Source organism: Peromyscus leucopus, chromosome 14 (assembly GCF_004664715.2).
Source record: "Peromyscus leucopus breed LL Stock chromosome 14, UCI_PerLeu_2.1, whole genome shotgun sequence".
Classification (NCBI taxonomy): Eukaryota; Metazoa; Chordata; class Mammalia; order Rodentia; family Cricetidae; genus Peromyscus; species Peromyscus leucopus.
In genome coordinates this window covers 51,682,272-51,702,289 of record NC_051075.1, presented here as the reverse complement: position 1 = coordinate 51,702,289, position 20,018 = coordinate 51,682,272, and the positions used below count along the sequence as shown (strand labels likewise).

Genomic DNA, 20,018 nt, shown 5'->3' with positions numbered 1-20,018 from the left:
ATTCCACCCCACTTGACCAGAATGCCCGCTGGCCACACTCAGCACTTCCTTTTTACTTACCCAGAACTCGGAGCTGGACCCAGTGCTGGTCCCGGTCCTGCCCATTAAAAGCAACACAGGCGTAGAAGCCACTGTCTTCTGCGGCCACTCGGCTGATGACCAGAGAGCCATCGGGCTGCGGCTGGTGCCTGGGAACCAAACACAGTCACTGGGCTTTGATCCACATGACCCTGAGCAGGAGTCGGGAGGAGGGCTGAGCAGGGCCCCTACTATTCAAAAACTGTCTAGCCAAGGAGCTGCGGCCTCCACCCCTCACACAGTCCAGCTGCCAACGCTTAAGTTTACTCGACAACACCTGGCTTTTAAACTCAATAACAAATCATTTGGTTTTCTGATTTAAAAAACTATCTGGCCGGGCGGTGGTGGCGCACACCTTTAATCCCAGCACTCAGGAGGCAGAGGCAGGCGGATCTTTGTGAGTTCGAGGCCAGCCTGGGCTACCAATTGAGTTCCAGGAAAGGCGCAAAGCTACACAGAGAAACCCTGTCTCGAAAAACAAAAAAAAACTATCTGAAGCCAGGTGTGGTGGCTCCTGCCTGTAATCCCAGCATTCATGAACTGGGAGCAGGAGGATTGCCATGAGTTGGATGCCGACCTGGTTTACATAGTGACTTCCAGGCCAGCCTGAGCTACAGTGTGATGCTCTATGTCAAAAAACATAAAGGGGTCTTGGGGAGGTCACGGTTGTTAAAAGTGCTTGCCTTGAGAGTCTGAAGACTGAGTTCAACCCCCAGAATCCACATTTGGGGTGGGGCAGGGAGGCATGGTGGGGCTTGCTTATAATCCCAGCACTGGGGAAGCAGAGGGGATTCCTGGGCTTGCTGGCCAACCAGTCTAGTCTACTTGGCCAATGAGAGACCCCGTCTCAAAGAAACAGGTGGGTCGTTCCTAGGAATGATGTCTAAAGCTGACTTCTGGCCTATACACAGAGTGCACACGGAGGCGCACACAATTTTAGATTAGATTCTAGTTTGGTTTTTTTGTTGTTGTTGTTGTTTGTTTTTGAGACAGAGTCTCACTGGGTGGCATTTGCTGTCCTAGTACTCGCTATGTAGACCAGGCTGTCCTTAACTTACGGAAGTCCACCTACCTCCCCTCCAGGGTGCTAGAATTAAAGGCTTTTTAATTAGAATTTTCTGGGTTTTGACATATGCAAAATAGACTGGTATCCTGGTTCTGTAGTGAGCCGTGTGATATTAAGCTCCTGTGTGTAAACTGCTCACAAGCAGCACGTACTTCAGTGTGGCTCCCTGCGGCTTACACAACAGTGAACAGGCCTCAGTACAAACCCAGCAAATGTCAGCCATGGGGTCATCTAGGGCCGGGCCAAACCTGTCTCCCCCCTGGGCTGGCCTCTCATTCCCATCCGCTGTACTTTGGAAATGCCTAGAAGCCCTGTGCTCCAAACCCCCTTTCTCCAGAGCCTGGAGTTCCTGCTCTGGCCTCTAGAGGATGTGTGGCCGGAGATAGGCCTGGTCAGCAGGCAAGGGGCTGAATGAACCTGGGAGAAGAGACCAGCTGCCCATCTCTTTGCCACTCAATGATGGGGGTTGGGAAGACTTCAGCATGGCAGGTCAGCCGGATCTGCTGGCCAGGACTGGCATCCACCACCCCAGGCCGAGTCCGGTCCAGACGCAGCCTATAAAACAAATTGTGCACACTAAGGGGACCCAGCTGCTACTTCTCCCCATAAAACAGTCCTCTGCACAAGCCCCTTTCTCCCTTTCTGGTCAGGGTGGGATCCCTAAAATTATCCCTTAGTCCTGTTTAGGACACCAACGCTGTTGTTAAGAACGGTGTGTGTGTGTGTGTGTGTGTGTGTGTGTGTGTGTGTGTGTGTGTGTGAAGGCCCAGGGCTGGCTGCCAACGTGGCTGACTAAACACACCCAGAGTCTCTGCCTACCTTCTCCTGCCCCGCATATCTGCCACCAGGCCCTGACAAAGACGCTCCCCCGCCACCAAATCCCCCTCAAGGCCAGCTCAAGGAGCCAGGCTTTTCTAATTGTCACCTCTCTGAGCCCAGGACACTGGCCAGTGAAAACCCAACCATGGCACACCCTTTCTCTTCTCCCCTATTGAGACCATGGACCCCGAAAGACTCTGAATATATTATGGCGTATTCAGAGACCATTAGAGTATGCTGTGCTGTTACCTGCTGGCAGGCCTGGGGTGTAGGGAAGAGGTAGCCCCTTGGCCCCCAGCTCCTGCCCCTGTTCCGGAGTCCCGAGGCCCATGGCCAAGGTCTGGGTTCCTGGTCTGAGGGAACGGTCTTGGCTGGACCTCAGAGAGCACTGCTGTGTCACCCCCTGTCATGAGGCCAAAAGAAGCAAGTGATGAGCTCTGAGGAGGACGGAAGAGGGACCATTGAGACCAGCAGAGACAGTGGAGAAAAAAGGACAAGATATTGTCCCTGCCCCAGGAGGAAGTGATCAAGGAAGAACTTGGGCCTTTCTAGGGCGGGTCAGCCCTGCCCAGGCCCTCCCTCCCTCCCTCTCTCCCTCCCTCCCTCCTTCCTTCCCTCCTTCCCTCACTCAGTCCCACTCTGTTTTGTGAGAGCCCGGAGGTGGGGCTAGAGGATGGGACAGAAACCTGTGACTCGAAGCTGGATTTTCTGGGGGTCATGGCCTGGCCTGTGGCTGCCACAGATATAGACACCGGCATCCTCTGGCCTCAAGGGGCTGATGATGAGGGAGCCATCTGACTGTAGCTGGTACCTGATCGGGGGAGGAGAGATATACCTCTGGACTCCTGAGGGCGGTACGAGTCCTCTGGCACCCACGCTAACCAAAGAAGACCAAACAGCCCACCACACTCAGAGTCCTCTCACACTCCCAAGGGATGCTGGGGGTCCTCCGCAAGAAATGTAGCCATTGCTCACCACTACCCCACAGTGAACCTCTCACACAGGAGGTGGGACCACGGTTTTGCACGCACCTGTCGGAGGAGATGGCCTCACCATCTTTCTGCCACCCTGCCTGGAACTGCCGGTAGGTGTTGCCAGGGCAAAAGAGCTGTACCGCCTGCCCGGCGGCTGCTTGAACCAGGGAGGGCTCTGAGCCTCCCAAGCTGATCCTGGAGAGGGAAGAGGGTTGGGTCTGCCTCCTGGCACAGGAGCAGGCCACCAGGGAACTGTCTCTTGTGGGTATCTGCAGGGCTAGAGCCCCATGGGAGGCTCTAGCCTTCCCAACCCTGCCACACTCCAGGCATTGCCCCTGAGCATGTGCTTTGGTTTCTTAATTCTGTTTATTTCCCCAACCCCCTTATTAATAGGATGAAATTATTAATATGATGATCACAAGAGTGATTGATACATAACAGAGCCCATATCAAAACTCATGATATATTCAGGGAATGAAACATTACCACCATTTTACAGGTCAAGACACTGAGGTTTGGAGCAAGCTACCTAGACCCAGACCTCTGGGTACACTAGCTAGAGCGGAGAAAGAATCTAGGAACAGATACCTCGGCTAAACCTACATCCCAAGGACCTCAGCATCCCTGTCTGTCCTGTGATGGTGACGAAACCCACCTGGTGGGCTGTCCTCCCTAGGGCTCAGCCCTGGCCTGGGCATCCATTGCCCTTTACCTGGGAAGCAGGCCTCACCTGTGGGAGGAGCTATGTGTGGGCGGCACTGGTGGTCTACCATCTCTACCCAGTCCAGAAACTCTGGGCCGGAGCTCCTGATCTCCAGGTCGTTCTCCATAGGCTGGGGGTGGGGCGCCTCCCCGGGCCCTGGCTCTTGTCCTCTTTGCCAAGGGCTTCCAGGTGAGGGCAGTCTCGGGACTGTGGCTCTTGTCCTGTGCCAATCAGGTTCCTGCTGGCCTCCAGGACCACGCTGGCCACCGTCCATGTGGACACGATGGCCAGAGGCCCCTGCCTCAGGATGGCGGGGTCGTGGTGCTCCTGGCAGCTGTTCATGCACTCCTGCTCCGAGCCGAAGTTATTGGCGTTGCCGTGGCAGCCGCCATACCAAAAGCGGTTACACCGGCCCACTGACGCCACAAAGTACCAGCGGGCAGCCCAGTCTCCACAGGACCCAGGAGCACTGGGCAGCAGACACCTCACCGGGTAGGCTGTGGATTGTGGATGGAACATGTCACCCAGGTGGCCAGTGGTGGCACTGTCCTCTCCCCTCAGCCGTAAGGAGCATGCCTGCCCTGGTTTATAGAGCACAGATGCACCCTTGCCAGGACCCCTAACCTCCCTTAGGAGCCCGGGACACTCCCAGCATCTTTCCTAGACTTGCTTAGGCTGGACCACATACCAAACTAGAACCACCCCAGGAAGAAGAGACCTTGAGCAAGCTCTCTCTCATGCCCCTTCCAGCCTGGGCCTCTTGGGGTGTACACACAGACCAGATACAGCTTGACTTCACTGTGCCCTCCTCTGAGGGGCTGTGAACATGCCCAGGAAGAGACCCGGCCTTGTCCTCATCCCCAGCCTCTAGCCTGCTTATCCTCACAGCCCTGCTGGCCAGCATGGATAGCCTGCTCCATCTCTCCACGTTCCAAGTGGCTATGGCTACCTGTCCTGATCACCACCCGTCTGCTGAGCCCTGGGCCACCAGCCTGTCAGACTTCGGATGCATATTCCCATGACAGACCCTGGAGGCTCCACCCACTGACCCATCCTGCTCCAGCCTCCACCATCTCTCTCTAAAACTCAGCTTCTACTCCGGGCAACACACACCCAGTCTCAGGCATGGGCAAGCGCTACAGCACTACCCACTTTGCCCTTCCTGCTTTTACTTTGGGAGGAGCCTGACCCCCCAGATGGACTTGTTTTCACTTGTGATACCCACTTTTTTTGGTGGGGGGCAATCTTATTTATCTCAGACTAGCCTTGAACATGGTATGGAGCCATGACCTTGAACTTCGATCATCCCGCCCGCCTCTACAAGTACTGGGATTACAGACCTGCACCACCGTATCTGGTTTATGTGGCACTGAGGATTGTCCCCAGGGCTCCGTCCATGCTAAGCAAACACTCTACCAACTGAGCCGCAACCATAGCCCCGGGAGCGCCATTTATAACCCTCCCCAGCCAAGTGCAAAACATCATAGATGGAGGAACCATCGGTCAGAATCCTCTGGCCTGCCAGCTAGTGCGTGTTCAGGAACTGGGAGGTCTTTGGCTGTGCGTAGGGGATGAGGACCCAGCGAGACACCGGAGTCCACCCATCCGTAAGGATGAGAAGGGGGTACCCTCTCACCGTAGCTGGGCTGGCCCCTACAGCCTTCCCCCAGGGGACCAGCTGCAGAAGCCACGTTGTCATAGCAACAGCCAAACTGGGAGGCACGACAATCTCTGGGTTCGCTCTGATGGGCCTGGGGTTGGTGGATCCTGGGGACCTGGAGAGGAAGCCAGAGGTTGGGAACTTAGGAATAAATCCTGTTTTCAGTGGGGAGCTTGCCCAGAGGGAGGAGGACAGGAAAGGGAAGGGGCACAGCTGTGAGTCAGAGGCAGAGAACCCCACCCAGGCCACCTCTGAAGGCCTGCTCTTTGAAAGGATGGCTTGTAGGCTCCTCCCTTTCACAAGGCTGAAGCTGCAAAGATCCCGGTAGCGCTGAGCCATGTTCCTGCCACGGAGCCACTCACCTTGGAAGCTACTGCTCTGGACCCTGGCCTGTTCCCGGTATTGTCACCGCCGTGAGACCTGGGGCAGCCAGCCTGCTGGGGCCCCTCGGCTGCAGACACCCCATCGGGGCAGCATCCGTACCTAGAGAGCAGTACACAGCCATCCTCACTGCCAGTCCTACCCGGGCCTCCCATGGTCCCTGGTGCCTAAACTCCCAGGGCGGAAGAGGCTCTGAGGCCGCTTACTTAGGAGGCCGTCTGGGGAAAGACCTGACTGAGAGAGCCTGTTCCTGTGCCCCAGGCTCTGCCCACCCCCACTGCCACCCAGCAGCTGCCAGGGAAGGCAGCAGTAGCAAGCTGCAGCTTCAGCCCGGACAGTGCACCTCTGCCTGATGCATGGTGCATCCTATCCCAAACCCAGAAACGGGGATGCGGCTAAAACCTGCACAAACGTCCGGCTCCCAGGAGCTCCTGAAAAATTGCAGTCCATCCTTGATCTCCCACAACCAGAGGTTTTTTTTTTAAAAAAGATTTATTTGTTTTTTATGTATCCTTGCAGGCCAGAAGAGGGCACCAGATCTCATTATAGATGGCTGTGAGCCACCATGTGGTTGCTGGGAATTGAACTCAGGACCTCTGGAAGAGCAGTCAGTGCTCTTGACCTCTGAGCCATCTCTCCAGGCCACAACCAGAGTTTTTGAAGCAAGGTGAAGGGAGGGAAGGCAGTCTCCCTCATAACCTCCCTCAGCAGGAGCCATGGTTCCTGGCTCTCAGAAGAGGAAGCCAAGAGCAGAGAAGTCACCCAGCAAACAGCTGGAAGTCACTAGCCCCAATTCCCAGACCCTTATCGCAGTCCCTCAGGGAGCCTGTGCAAGGTAGGGCTCGGAAGAACTGCAGAGAAGACATTTGGCAGAGTGGGGTGACTCACCCCCCCTCCCACAAGGCTGAAGGAATGTGTTGGTAGAAGACTTGAAATGTAGCCAGCTTCACACTGAGGTCCTGAGCCTGGCATGGACCTGAGAGCTGGAATCACCTTTCATGCCTGCTCCAGGCCTCAGGCTACCTCTCCACAGGTTGGGCCCATGAGAAGCCCATCAGGAGGAAGAGAGATCCACCCACCCAAAATGGCACAGTCAGGGCACCTCAGGAATTCTAAGCTGGGCAAGTCTGCCCTGGGCAGGGATGCCGGCCCCGCCCAGCGTTGCCCAGCCCGACCTTCCTCCTCTTGCCAGCTGAGGAAGAAGAGCGGCCCAACCCACCTGCTCTGAAGACACAAGGCTCCAGCCAGGGGACAGCCTTGCCACTGTGGCCCAAGAGATGGGGTGTGGCCATCAGGGCAGCATCCGTGGGGGCTGTGTCTGCAGTCACGGGGTCCTGAGTTGGGTCTCAGGGGTGGCCGGTGTGGAGGGTGCGGCAGAATGGGGGCCCGGCCTGCAGCCGACAGCTGGGGATCCTGGCCCTCTCTGGGGTTACTCTGGGCCCTGGGTCGCTCCTGGGCAGCCCACCGCTGGTCTCTAGCATCTAAACAGGAGGGAAAAAAAAGATCACTGCGGTACACCCGCATGCCCCTTGCCCTCATCCCAAGTCTGCCTTCAAACCACCTTCCTAGGTCTCCCCTCCCTGTAGGCCACCGCCAGGCCACCCAGACTCATAGATGACAGGGCCCTGGGGCAGGGAAGGACCCAGCTTCTCACCTGAGACTGGGGACACTTGAGGGCCTAAAGGCATCCTGGGGTGTGAGGGGCGGGTCCGTGAGTCCTGTATGCTAGGGACCTCTGTGGAGAACCAAGGGGTGTGGGGCTCAGCCAGAAAAAAGCAATCCCCGAGGTAAAGATCAACATCCCAGCCCCGAGAACACCACCCCGCAGAGACTGTATTGGCCTTAGTCACAAGAATCCTCCTGCCTCAGCCTCTCAGGTGCAGGGATGATGGGTCTGTATCCACACAGCTGCCTCAGAGATTTCTTTTCACTTTTCTGCATGGCTGGATTTTTTTTTTTTTAAATCTTGTCCAACTTAGTAAAATTACCAAATCAGTGTCCAGTTAGACCAGGTGACTTGGGGGGCCATGACAGCTGAGCTGGTAGGGCACTTGCTTGGCATGAACCAGGCCCTGAGTGTGAGCCCCAACAGCCCCCCCAAAGAGGAAAAAAATGGATTTTCATGGCATTTAGTAGTTAATAGTCTTAATAAAATTGCTAGATCTTTTTAATCATAAAATGTCAGAGAAACTTTTTTTTTTTAATGAAGAGGAAAAGAAACTAAGTAAGCAGGGTACCCCCAAAACAGTCGGCACTTCTTAATGGGAGGGGGGCTTTCCTGATCTTCCACAATAAACTTAGTTTGACGGGATACTTAAAATCAACAACTCAAGGCCACCACAGTGAGTGGCGGGTTAGCGGAGAAAGTGTGTGCACCACGCAGGTGTGAGGGCTGGAGTCCCAGAACCGCAAAAAGTGACCTCAGAGTTCGGGGCCAGCCAGGGCAACAGAGTGAGAATCAGCCTTAAAAGAGATAATTAAAACGTAATTGTGGGGAGGCTGGAAAGATCGCTGAGCAGTGAAGATCAGCAGCTGCTCTTCCAGAGGACTCGAACCTGAGTTCGAGTCCCAGCACCCACAATGGTGGCTCACAACCATTGGTGACTCCAGTTCCAGGGATCCAATGCTTTCTGGCTCTGTAGGTACCATGTGTACACAAGGCACGGAGATGTACATGGAAGCAAAATACAACACACATAAAATAAAAATTTAAATATAATTTTTAAAAGACATCTCTAGGTCTGGTATGGTGGTGCACACCTGTAATCCCAGCACTTGGGAGGTAGAGACAGAGTGATCAGGAGTTCAGAGTCATCCTTAGCTACATAATGAGTTTGAGGCCAGCCTAGGCTACACTATACCCTGTCTCAATAAACCAACAGTGATAATAAAGCATCACGGTGTCGCCCTTTTCTAGTGACCCGGCAGCATCACATACACGAGGTACCACTGCCCTTTTAGCTCATGGCTTCCTGCCTTCTCCTTCCTGGGGTTCTTACATCTCGTCTGTACTTCAGACTGCCCCTGGGTGTGGGCCAAATCTGCCTCTCCCTTCCTTCAGAATCATGAGTGGCTCAGCACCCCCCAAGGACTCCCAAGCCTGCCACAGGCCGGACAGTCACCCTTGCTGCCCTTGTCCGGGACAGAGGAACCACCCTTGCTCGGGGCCACACTGTAGCCACCACGCTGGTACTCTGAACCAAGTCCGCCCTTCCCCTGAAACCCTACCACCCACCACCGTTGGAATCCTGCTGTCCCCAGCTGGAGGTGCCCATAGCTCAGAGTCCCCACAAACCAGCCCTTCAAGGACAAACCTACTGTTCTCAGTATCAGTACAGGCACTAGACACTGGGGTCCAGGTCCCGTGCTCAGTACACTGGGGGAGACAGAGAGCGGACCGGGAAGCCATGGACCTCGCCCTTGGGAAGCTAAGAGCCAGCAGGTCTAAGAAGCCGTAGGGGACCCACACAGGGCAAGAAAACTAAGGTGAAGGTGACGTGGAGGACAACAGGCTGGGGGAGTCGGAGGCTCCCAGCGTGCTGTAGATGGATCTGGCAGCAGCAGAGGCGGAAGCGGCCAGAGATGAAGGAAAGCGGCCGGCCGGGGAAAGGCCCCAGGCAGGAGGTGCACACTAAACAGGCAGCCGGGGTGGTGGTGGTGGGGGGGGGTTTCACCCTCCCTGCCCTGTCCTCACCGTGAGGAAATTGGCAGGGCTGTCTGTTGCAGGGCTCCACCTCAGCGGGCTTGGATGACTGCAGGTCCCTGCAGTGACCGGGCGGCCCGATGGCGCAGGTGACGAGTCGCCTCCGAGTACCCACACCACAGCTCTTAGAGCACTGACGACCCAGGGTGGGAGTGGAGAGAGAGAGAGAGAACCCTGAGGCCGGGCACACACCCCTGAAGAAGTGGGGGGGGGGGCAGTGCTCTTCACAGGTGCGTTTGCAGAACCTTCCGGGACCCCAGGGACCAGAGCTGGACAGCAGGCATCGGGAGGGGGCGGGCACTTACCAGACTCCACGCGCCTACGTGCCAGGCCTGGCCCTGGAGCACAGGACAGGCCTCTTGCACACAGGGCTCAGTGAGGCTTGGCTGGTCCTTCAAGGAGCACGCTGTGACGTGGACCGGAGAGTCCTGATCCCCCCGGCAGGTGACGCTCCTCTTCCTGATGCCAGCCCCACAGGTAACGGAGCACTGTAAGGACAGGCTATCAGCAGGAAGGCCCCCCAGGGGAGCCCGACCAGCCTGGCTTAGAGGGCAGAGGGTACTCCGCTGCCCTTATCTCACCCCTCGGCCCAGAGAGGCCGAATCACTTGCTCTGACGTCACACAGGCCAAAAGGGGTATTTTTCACACTCCTCACACGCCTTTATTGTGTTTTCATTTGTGTGTATCTGCGTGTCTCTCTGTGTGTACGCCACTTGTGTGTGTGTGTGGTGTGTGTGTGTGTGTGTGTGTGTGTGTGAGACCAGAAGAGGGAGTCGGATCCCCTGGAGCTGGAGTTATAGGCCGTTGTCCCAGGTCCCAGGTATCAAACTCAGGTCCTTCTGGAAGAGCAGCAAGCATTACTTAACCAATGGGCTGTCTCCGTAGCCTCCGTGCCCTGTATTTGCAACTTGGGAGCAGGAGGCAAGGCTTGCCTCACCCCCAGACACACCTAGCTCTGTCTTCTCACCAACACAAGCCCTGTCCCATCCAGCCCTGGGATGCTAAAGTCAGGAGGACCCTGGACCAGAGTCTACAAGGTACATCGCATCCCAGCTTTGGCCACATCTTCCAAGATGACCAGCTAGGTCCCTTACCCTCCGAGGACCTTAGCTTCCTGCTGCAGCAGAAGACAAGCCTTTCAGCCCAGACCTGCGGCTGCACCCAGGCCCAAAACACAGCTCCTTGTCCTGGGCAGGGCCTCCTCACCTCTCCCCACGGCTCCACGCTCCAGGCCGCACAGCGTTGCTGGTTACAAGCCTGTGTGGTAGGGGGCTTCCCAGGTAGACCAGCACACTGGGTCTGCTCAGCAGCTTCCTGGCCACCAGCCCCATCGGAGGAGACGCAATAGACGGAGCGAGACTGGAATCCACCCCCACAGGAGACTGAGCAGGGTGTCCACGGTCCTACCTTCCAGCTGACCAAAAAAAAAAAAAAAGGAAACAGATAAGACTGGCGTAGGAGGTGGCCGTGGCTCCCCAACGCAGAGCGCACGGAGGGTCCACCCCGCCGCTCCCCAAGAACTCTGTGGAGACCACCAGCCAGGCCCTCCTAGGCATCCCCTATGGCTCAGCGGCCCCTGAAGGGTCTTTCTCACAGACAGCCTGACGGCTGCCCCTCGGCTTTCATTTCTGTGCCCCGGCTCTCCCTTTCTCCTTCTCACGGGGTCCTGGCATCCCAGTCAGATGCCATCCCTTGCCCGCCTCTGTCGGGGCATCTCCAGCAAAGCTCTGCTCCCTGTATGTGGAGAAGCCCTGCCTGGCTGGGGGTACAAGGGAAGCCCCAAATACACCATGCAAAGCCAAGCCCCACCACCGTCTCACCGGGCCGGGAGGGCGAGGGTACCAACACCAGCCCTCCGGGAACCCCCTGGCCCACCGATTACCTGTTCCCACACACATGCTGGGCCCCAGAATGGCGCCACGCTCCCGGCCGGTGCAGGAAAGAGATCCTTTGTGCACGAACAAAGCCATTTGCCAGAGTCTACTGGCCCTTTGGCCAGATTCCTGCCTCACCCCCAGTCCTCTGTTTGAGCCCCCTGTTGCCTCAGACAGGGACCCTGTGGCGCTGTCCCCTATCCTCCTGTTCCCAGTCTAGGCATCCTGATACTGTGAGGAGACCCATGAACGGAGAGAACTGTCCTGCGTCTCATGCTCAGGCCCAGTCCCTGCCTCCCACCTGATGTGCAGAGCCCTGCCCCCCAACCTCTTGGGCCTATGCCTGAAACAGTTTAGGGACTCCCCTCCCTCCCCACCCAAGTTCCTGGGCTCCACCATAGGTGGAAGGGCCCGGCAAGGCCTCACCGCTTGGTCTTGGGGCAGGGATGAAGATTGCAGGGCCGTCGGTGGGCTGGCCGTGGCTGGTGTCGGCACAGGTGGTCCGGGTAGGCCTCGTTGTCAATCATGCAGAATACCAGGCGCGTCTGGTGACCTGTCGGGAGGAGAGCCACCCCGAGTTCGTGGCAGGCCGCCGGTGCTCTTCCAATGAACTCGCTAGTCAGGCACCCTTCGGGACTGGACGCACAGCTCACCCTGATGAAGTCCTTCTGTGACAGGAGCCGCCACCACCACAACCAACTTACAGCACAGGGAGGCTCCAAGAGTCTTAAGTGTGAGTGACAGACCTCGGTCACGAGCTCCAGGCCCGGCCTCCGACCCCAGTGGGCAGCTCCTCCCAGGAGACCTCGCTTACCCTGGCAAGGGCCGCAGCCCTTCCTGGGGACGGCTGACTTTTCCCATGCACGGAGGTATCCCTCCCCAGCAGTGCTGGGACAGGACTGTCACCTGCCAGCCCGAGTCATCTGTCCTCCCCCGGGCCCCAGTGCTCACCTCCACCGCAGTCCACGCTGCAGTCGCTCCAGGACCCATGGCTCCAGCTGAAGCCTTGGCCGGGCTCGTTCAATGGCAGGTAGTACTCATAGTGCACGCCGGGGTTGGGTTCCTGGCTGATGAGCTGCCGAGAGTGTGTGTTCGCTGAAGCCCCTCCGCCTGGCCCATGGTCATCTGGGCAGCCCGCCCGTACGTATGTACAGGGTCACCTCCCTCGGTGGCCCACTCACCTCGATGACCAGGGGCTCCGAGGTGGGGCCCCGTGCCTGGAGCCGTTCAGGGGCCTGGTCCCCCTCCACACCCCTTTCATACTGTAGGACCGTGCTGGCCACTGGCAGAGCCTGGGCTGCCTCAATGGTCCAGTGCCCGTTGAGGTAGTACTCCCCGCTGACGCTCTTCACGGCTGCGGAGGAGGACGCAGCCTGTCAGGGGATGTGGGACACCCAGGTTGCCTCTCTGAGCCCCAGGCTGCCCCCCCCCCCCCCCCCCCACTCCAAACCATCTCTCACCCAGGAAATTCCTGCTGGCCGCAGCTTCCTCGATGCGAATACTGGTGGCCCCGGCAGGAATGATGAAGATTTGGTTGTAGCCTGATTGGGACAAGATTCGGGTGAGGAGGGGTGCTGGTTTGTTCCTGGAGGGACTTCTTGGGGAGAGGGCTTTGGGCAGAGGAACTAGCTTTACAAAGACGGGGTGGGGGTGGGAGTAGGCTCAAGGCCCTGACATCTCAGGAGGAAAAAAGAAACAGCCTGGGGACAAGGACAAGGCAGGAGGGCAGGCACCCAGTGTCGGTGGGCATCGTGAGATTAGACCCCACGAGTGTGTGAGGGTCCCAGCCAAGGCAGGCACATAGGGAGAGTCCTGTGAGGGGTGCAGCCTCTGCCTCCCAGTCACATGACCTGAGCCCGACCTACTACTGAGTGCCGTGAGGTCAGAGAAGGTGACAGGTAAGCCAAGGCGTGCGACCCCCCACCTCTGCTGAGGTCGTTGGCGTCAAAGGTTCCTGTGACGGGGTAGCAGGTTGAGTCATCCCCCCCACACTGCAGACATTTGTCCTCCTGCTTGGTCGAGTCTAGCTTGTGATCACAGCCAACAACCTGCAGGGAGGGACAGGGAAGTGACGGCAAGGTGAGAGAGAAGAGGCGCGGACATAGTTCCAAATGCCCCGGGGCAGGACAGCGTGGACACAGGGACTGACATTCACTGTCTGTCTGCTCAGGCTGGTCCCCCAGCTCCGGCTAACCACTCCAGAGGTCACGGCTCTCCCTGTTTGGATGGAACTCCACAAATGTGGGTTTGGGCATGCCAGAGGAACGTGGTCCCCTCCTTTCCTCAGAGAATGGTTCAGGGAGCCCAGGCTAACAGGTCAGAGAGCTGGGACTCCTGGGAGCTGACAGGCGGGTGTGGTAAAGGCTTGGGGCCGCCATCTTGGTGCAGGCTCACGAGAAGAGCCCTGCATGAGCCTGAAGCTGGCGCAGAGGAGAAGAAAGCAAGAGATAGAGGAATCTCTAGCATCTTTCCATCGCCTACAGCCACCCCTTCGCGTTTGGTTGGGGTCAGCTTCAGTCATGCAGAGGGTTTCTCTCGTGAGGTTAGTATTCTCCAGGGCAAAGCTGAGGGCGGTCAGAGAACATCTATAAGGACTGCATTGCATTCTGGGAGCTAGCGACTTAAGCCCCTGGCAGCCACTTGGTCCCGCTGCTGCTGGAAGACACCAGCCATAATAATCCCCAGGCAGCTTGGAGGCCGGGCAGGGGCCTAACTCACTCTGCAGATGCCGTCCACACAGATGTCCCGTTTGCCGGGCTCGCAGGGTGTCCCGTCCACCACGGCCTCCCTGTGTTTGTAGTAGAAGTTCTCCCCCTTGGGAATGCAGTTCAGTTCACACTTGTTTGGGGCTGGGTAGGTAAAAGGAGAAAGCTGACATCTTGACACAAAAGCGTGGTTTGAATGAAGAATGTGCCCCCATAGACTCCTGTATTTGAACACCTGGTCCCCGGAGAGCGGAGAGCGGTGCTGTTCAGGGGGGCTGTGAAACTTTGAGGAAGTACGTCACTGGGGGGTGGGCTTTGAAAGCTGAGAGCCTGGCTGCACTTCCAGTTGGAGTTCTTTTTGTGTGTGGTTGAAATATGATCAACCAGATTCCCACTGCAGCCACCAGGCATCACGGACCCTCCCTCCGGAACCATAAGCCCAAATAAACTCCTTTTACAAGCCACCTCTCACAGTGTTTTACTACAGCAATGAAAAATAACTAACACCTGAACATCCGTTAGGGGCTGGGTGGGCAAGAGCAGAGCCAGCAGAGCGGGGTGGCGCGCTTACCCGCGTAGTAGGGCAGCCACCGGTAGCGCCGGCCCTGGAAGTCGGTGCCGTCGAACTCTGCGCACTGCTCAGCCCGGAAGTCCCGCGCGCCGTCTGGGCAGCTCTGCGTGGGAACGTGGGTGCCAGTGTGGGCACTGGGGAGGCTGCCATCCTGCCCTGTCCACCCTCAGTGTTCTGGAGCCCTGGGGTCCTGCACCTCTGTCTCATCCACCCACCCCAGTCCCAGGAGGGGCCACCAGCTCTCCCTGGGTGCCTGGCAGGTCCCTGGAGCAGGCTGAGGATGCGGCTTGGAGGCGGGGCTGTGGGGAGTGGGGCGGGGCCGTGAGGAGTGAGGCGGGGCTATGGGAAGTGGGGCGGGGCGTGAGGAGTGGGGCGGGGCCGTGAGGAGTGGGGCGGGGCCATGGGAAGTGGGGCGGGGCTGTGAGGAGTGGGGCGGGGCCGTGAGGAGTGAGGCGGGGCCGTGAGGAGTGGGCGGGCATGGGAGTGGGGCGGGCAGTGAGAGTGGGCGGGGCTGGGAGTGGGCGGGCTATGGAAGTGGGGCGGGGCGTGAGGAGTGGGGCGGGGCCATGAGGAGCAGGGGCCGCGCAGGCTTTACCTCGGTGTGGCAGGTGCGGTGGCTGCGCGTGGGGCCCACGCAGCTGGTGCCTCCATCTCTCCTGCAGGGCGAGAACATCAGAAAACAGGGCACCTAGTAAATTCTAAAGTCGTCTGGGGGCAGGGTGTCCTCTGCACTTGACAAAGCAGCTGAGGGCAAAGAAACCCCAGCAACTTGGAACTGCGGGCTGGCGTTCTTTGGTGGGGACGAGACAGCCAGCCCTAACCTGATGCCACTGTGTTTTTGCCTGCCCAGAAATGAACTGCTCTATCCCAGTCACTAGAGTGCTCAGACCTGAGTAGTAATTTACACAGGTCCCCGTGATGACTAAAGAAACGTAATATGGAGCCAGGCATCCCTTAAGGGCCGTTGACCTCTTGCTCTGGAATGTCTGGAGATCCTAGTGGCCTGCAGGTGAGATAAGAATAGGATCACGGGCTGGGAGGCATTAACAGCTGCCTACGCTTCTGTAAAACCCACTATCACGAGTTGGAGAGATGGCTCAGAGGTTAAGAGCACTAGCTGCTCTTCCAGAGGTCCTGAGTTCAATTCCCAGCAACCACACGGTGGCTCACAACCACCTGTAAAGATATCTGGTGCCCTCTTCTGGTGTGTAGGCATACATGCAGGCAGAACCGCGTATACATAATAAATAAATAAATTTTAAAAAACAAAAAACCCTGCTATCTCTATGGGAAAGGGATGGAATGGTCTTTTTATTACTATATATAGCGGGAAAGGAAATAAAACAATGTTCCTGCCCAGCTGTGGATTCCATGGCATGCGCATCTTTCTGATGTCCGCCTTAAAACCTCCACCTTAAGCCCCGCTCCCGCATGGCATGCTGTATTGACTCTAAGGCTGTCGCCCTTCTGCCAGCGGTAAGAATGAATTCATCCCATCTAAATTTGAATTGAGTCTAAGTCTTGGTTTCTCCCAGTGGACTCGAAAGCCACAACGCATTTTAACTCTGCAAACGAAGCCCACCCCACTCCACCCCCATGCGCTGGGCGCCACAGGCTTAGCGCGGAGGAAGTAGACGGCCCAGCTCCTCTCAGTCAAGGCTGAGGGTTGGAATCCCGGGTGAGTACATGGGAAATCTGTTTTCCTATGCGCTCCATCACCCTTCCACGGTGAGTCTGTCCCACAATGACCCTGATGACAGGCTCCCACCCAGCAGGCAGCCATTCCTCACTTGCCCTCTTCTTTTAAGCGGCTGGCGGGTTCTAGACCTCCCCTCCCTACCTCTGGGAGTAGCAGGGGCGCTCCCGGAAGCTGATGCCTCCTCCACAGGTCCGGCTGCAGGGGCTCCACTCGCCCCAGGCGCCCCAGGTGTCACTCTGGCGCCTCACGTTTCGAGCCTGTGGAAGACATACTCAGGTCACATCACCCACCACCACCACCACCCACCCACACACACACCCTTGGGTCTTGAACCCGGAGCCCTGCAGAGATTCTCCCCGACCAATTCTAAGAGCCTGGGGGCTTCCAGTACGGCCGGTTTAGGACACAGAAGCGCAATCGGGTACTCCAAAATGTTCATTGCAAACTTAACCCACTGTCTTAAGGGCGTGCGAGAGCCAGCCTAGGGGTGACTGGGCTCAGCCCGCTGGGAAGAGCCTGTGGTTCCAGGGGCCCTGGAGGGGCCCAGTGCAGGCATTTGTGGGTCGACTCTAATGTGGAAGAAGGGACCCTGAAGAAAGAGGGGAAGGAATCTAGGCCGGGGGTACCTAGGTGCTTTGGGCATTACTCAGCTGTGGTCTACTTATCTAGCAAGGTAGCCATGTGTTCTAGGGGTCCGCCTGACGCGGAGGGCGTGGCCAGGAAGAGGCTGTCTCCCCTGACTATGCTATGCTTGGCCTGGTGTCTCTTGATGGAGCCTGTGGATCAGCAGACGTACCCTTGTCAAGAGAGACCTATGTGGGATGGGAGAGATCATGGCAGGTCCTCAGGTAGGTGGGCCTCTATCTATTCAGGAAATGTAACCACGACAGGACAGAACTTCAGTAGGCTCCCCTGGAGAAAAGCCACTCCAGGCTAGTCTTACCTAGTCGTACCTCTTCTGCTCTGGATGTGAGCTCGCGTCCAGAAACTCTATACTTCTGGCCTATTAAACTAGAACTTAGTGTGGGTTTTTTTTTGGGGGGGGACTACAGTATTCCGGTTAATCTATGGCAGAGACTCCCAAGGGTACCCCATTATTATTTCCCCTGGCCCTTATAAGAGAATCTGAAAAATTGGCTTCTCGCTCAGTACTCTTCTTAGTTTCCTGTAGCTTACTGGCTGCATCCCTAAGTTCTCATCAATGACACATAAATACGAGTGTCGGGCAACTGTCTCTGGTACTCAGAGAGATAGTGTGAATGGGCATGGTCTTCCTCTTCCTCACACGCTCCCTTCTGCTGGAAAACCTGATGTAATGGCTAGAGCAGGAACAGCCTTTTAGACTGGCGAGTGACTTCCGAAGAAAGACCTCAAACGGCGAGGACTTCTTGAAATGAAACAGCCCTGAGCTTCTGACCCGAGTGTTTATGTGAGAGGTGGAGAGTTAGACCTCATCTGCCTTGCTGAAATGACACAGTGGAAATTCACTGTGGATGGGACACCTTGCAGCCAGCATCCCACGGCCACACGGTACACACATTCCCTCATCTCATCCGCACAGCCCAGCAGCTCCCAAGAAAAGTGACGCAGAGGGACAAGCCGAAAAGGGCGTGGCACCGTACACTACAGGCCTCAGCTCTCATCCTAGGGCTGTGCCCCTGCCTGCCTGGGGGAGCGGGCAGCCAAAGGAGACACTGGATCCCAAGGAGCCAGACAAGAGTGCAGGGAGGTAAACACGTCCATGGGTGGAGAGGGGGCTTTATTTTGAGGTAAAACCTTTAGGGAATATAAGCCCCACTATTAAAAAAGAGGTCACGTGTGAACAAAGAAAAACAAGCCCTTCCCCAGCGTGGAGCCTCTCAGTTAGCCTGCCTGAGGTGAGCAGGGAAGTGTGCTGAGGTCTGACCCCAAGGATCTCGTTACTCCTGTTTTTATAGACCACAGTTTGGAAGCAGAGAGAACCACACTAGACCTGTTAACCACACACAATGCCAAGCACAGGCCAGCCAGACCAAAGGTCTTGTCTCTCACTGTAAATCATTCCCCCCACCCCTCCACTTCCAGTTCTAGCCAGAACAGAACCTCCAGGCTTTCCAAACCAGTGAACCAAAATGCTCAGGTATTCTGGCAACGGAACGTAAACTGGTTTTCGTCGGCTTGAGTTTCTGTTTTGAAGGGGAGAGCTACTCTTTGTGTGGTAGGTATTGGGGTAACTTTCCAATGGGCTGGGATTCTGGCCCCTGTGATCCAAGCCCTGCTGTCACGTGCTAAGTACTAGGATGTGGCCCTTGGAGACCTGCTGCCCTCACGTGCCTGGCTAGTGTTGACCCTTCCCAGAGTCTGTTTGGATGCTTGTCTAGTTCCCATGGTGCAAGAGCCCCCAGAAATCCAGCTCTTCCTGGGTAGGGACAACTCACATGTCCACGGCAGCAGGGGATGCTCTGGCCATGGAGTCGTTCTAGGATGTCTGACAGGTAGGGAGTGGTCTGAACTCTCTAGAGACCACACTCCTGGCAGGGGCCTTTTACAGACATTCCTTGCTTCCTGCGACCAGCACCTGTAGGTAAAGCCTCCTGCCGGTGCGTGGGTAAACCCTGGTGCCTCCTGCCGGTGTGTGGGTAAACCCTGGTCTGTACCCACGCTCCCTGTATCTTTCCACACATATCAGGTCATGAGCAGCGTGAGTGAGCACAGTTTGTTCTCCGTAATTATCTAAACCCCAAGCTGTGTGGTGGTATGAAGCCAGGAGCTGGTGTGGCCCAACCCTCTCTGGGCCTGTTCCCGCCTGTCCCAGACTGCTGCTCTCAGCACCCCACCCTTCTTCCAGCTCCAGCTCCAGCTCCCGGCTCAGGAGCCCCCTTTCCTGCCTGTTTCCAAGGGTGCCCCGCTGTGCACCAGAATGTGTGGGACATGGATGATAGGCCAAGTGAAGGGAATCAAGCCACACCTTTAATTATTCATCTGGTCATTCTGTCAAGCCGACTAGTCAGCCCTGACCGGGACCCTGGGGTGATCAGGACACCAGGGTGGATCCTGCTACCATAGAGGGAGCTAAGCTGTGGGCCTGGACCATACCTCTCTACCACACAGAAGACAGGGAAAGACCCCGACCCCATCTGGCTGGGCCTTTCGTACTGGGGAGGAGGCAGAGGGCCACTCAGGTTCCCTACATGGAGGAAGGGACCTTGGAGGATCCAGTGTACTTTGTAATCATTGACTCGTCTGTGTGACACCCTGTGGTGTGGTGTGGACATAGATTCCTGGCATTTGGCCGGTCTATCTATGGCTTGGAGAACAGGCTGAAGTTAAGCAGCTGTTATGTCGTGGCTCTGGGGCTCTGGGATTTCACCCTGGGGTTCTGAGCAGTCATGGAAACTCCTCCACCCAGGCCTTCACCTGCGTGCAGCTGAGTCACCAGCATGTGCTGGAGAACCTCAGAGCAGAATCTAGGGAGCAAGAGCTGGCCCAGGTGGCGTGTGAAAAGGAACTGAGGAAGGGGACTTCAGTCCACCAACTGCCTGACAGGCCTGTGTGTCAGAGTATGAGCTTTTGGGGGGCTGCCCAGTGCCTACCACTGACACCCACCCTTGCCCGCCTTTCCCACTCTCCACCCATATCACCACAGAGGCGGCACTACCCTGTTTCCTGCCCAAGGCAGCCATCCTAGCCCCTTCCTCTCTCATTTGGGTCTTCTTGGGGGGTGGGCAGGGCTCCGGTCTTCCTGGTGCAGAGATTTCAGGGTAGAATGGGACCTGGCTGCCTCTACGCTGTCTGTTCTGCTCAA

General features: G+C 57.0%; 1 protein-coding gene across 1 annotated transcript in view; it reads right to left on the bottom strand.

The window, feature by feature from the left end:
- The window catches only part of Papln (papilin, proteoglycan like sulfated glycoprotein), a 30,120-nt gene that overhangs the window by 6,692 nt on the left and 3,410 nt on the right, over positions 1-20,018 (bottom strand). The window contains 25 exon segments of the mRNA XM_028877105.2: positions 61-188; positions 1,562-1,699; positions 2,213-2,366; positions 2,650-2,774; positions 2,995-3,132; positions 3,668-3,776; positions 3,779-3,958; positions 3,961-4,137; positions 5,277-5,415; positions 5,663-5,783; positions 6,901-7,162; positions 7,336-7,416; positions 9,376-9,517; positions 9,690-9,872; positions 10,592-10,799; positions 11,268-11,333; positions 11,686-11,812; positions 12,211-12,334; positions 12,441-12,613; positions 12,720-12,800; positions 13,184-13,307; positions 13,978-14,108; positions 14,536-14,638; positions 15,131-15,191; positions 16,376-16,491. Coding sequence (XP_028732938.1) covers positions 61-188; positions 1,562-1,699; positions 2,213-2,366; positions 2,650-2,774; positions 2,995-3,132; positions 3,668-3,776; positions 3,779-3,958; positions 3,961-4,137; positions 5,277-5,415; positions 5,663-5,783; positions 6,901-7,162; positions 7,336-7,416; positions 9,376-9,517; positions 9,690-9,872; positions 10,592-10,799; positions 11,268-11,333; positions 11,686-11,812; positions 12,211-12,334; positions 12,441-12,613; positions 12,720-12,800; positions 13,184-13,307; positions 13,978-14,108; positions 14,536-14,638; positions 15,131-15,191; positions 16,376-16,491 — 3,391 coding nt within the window.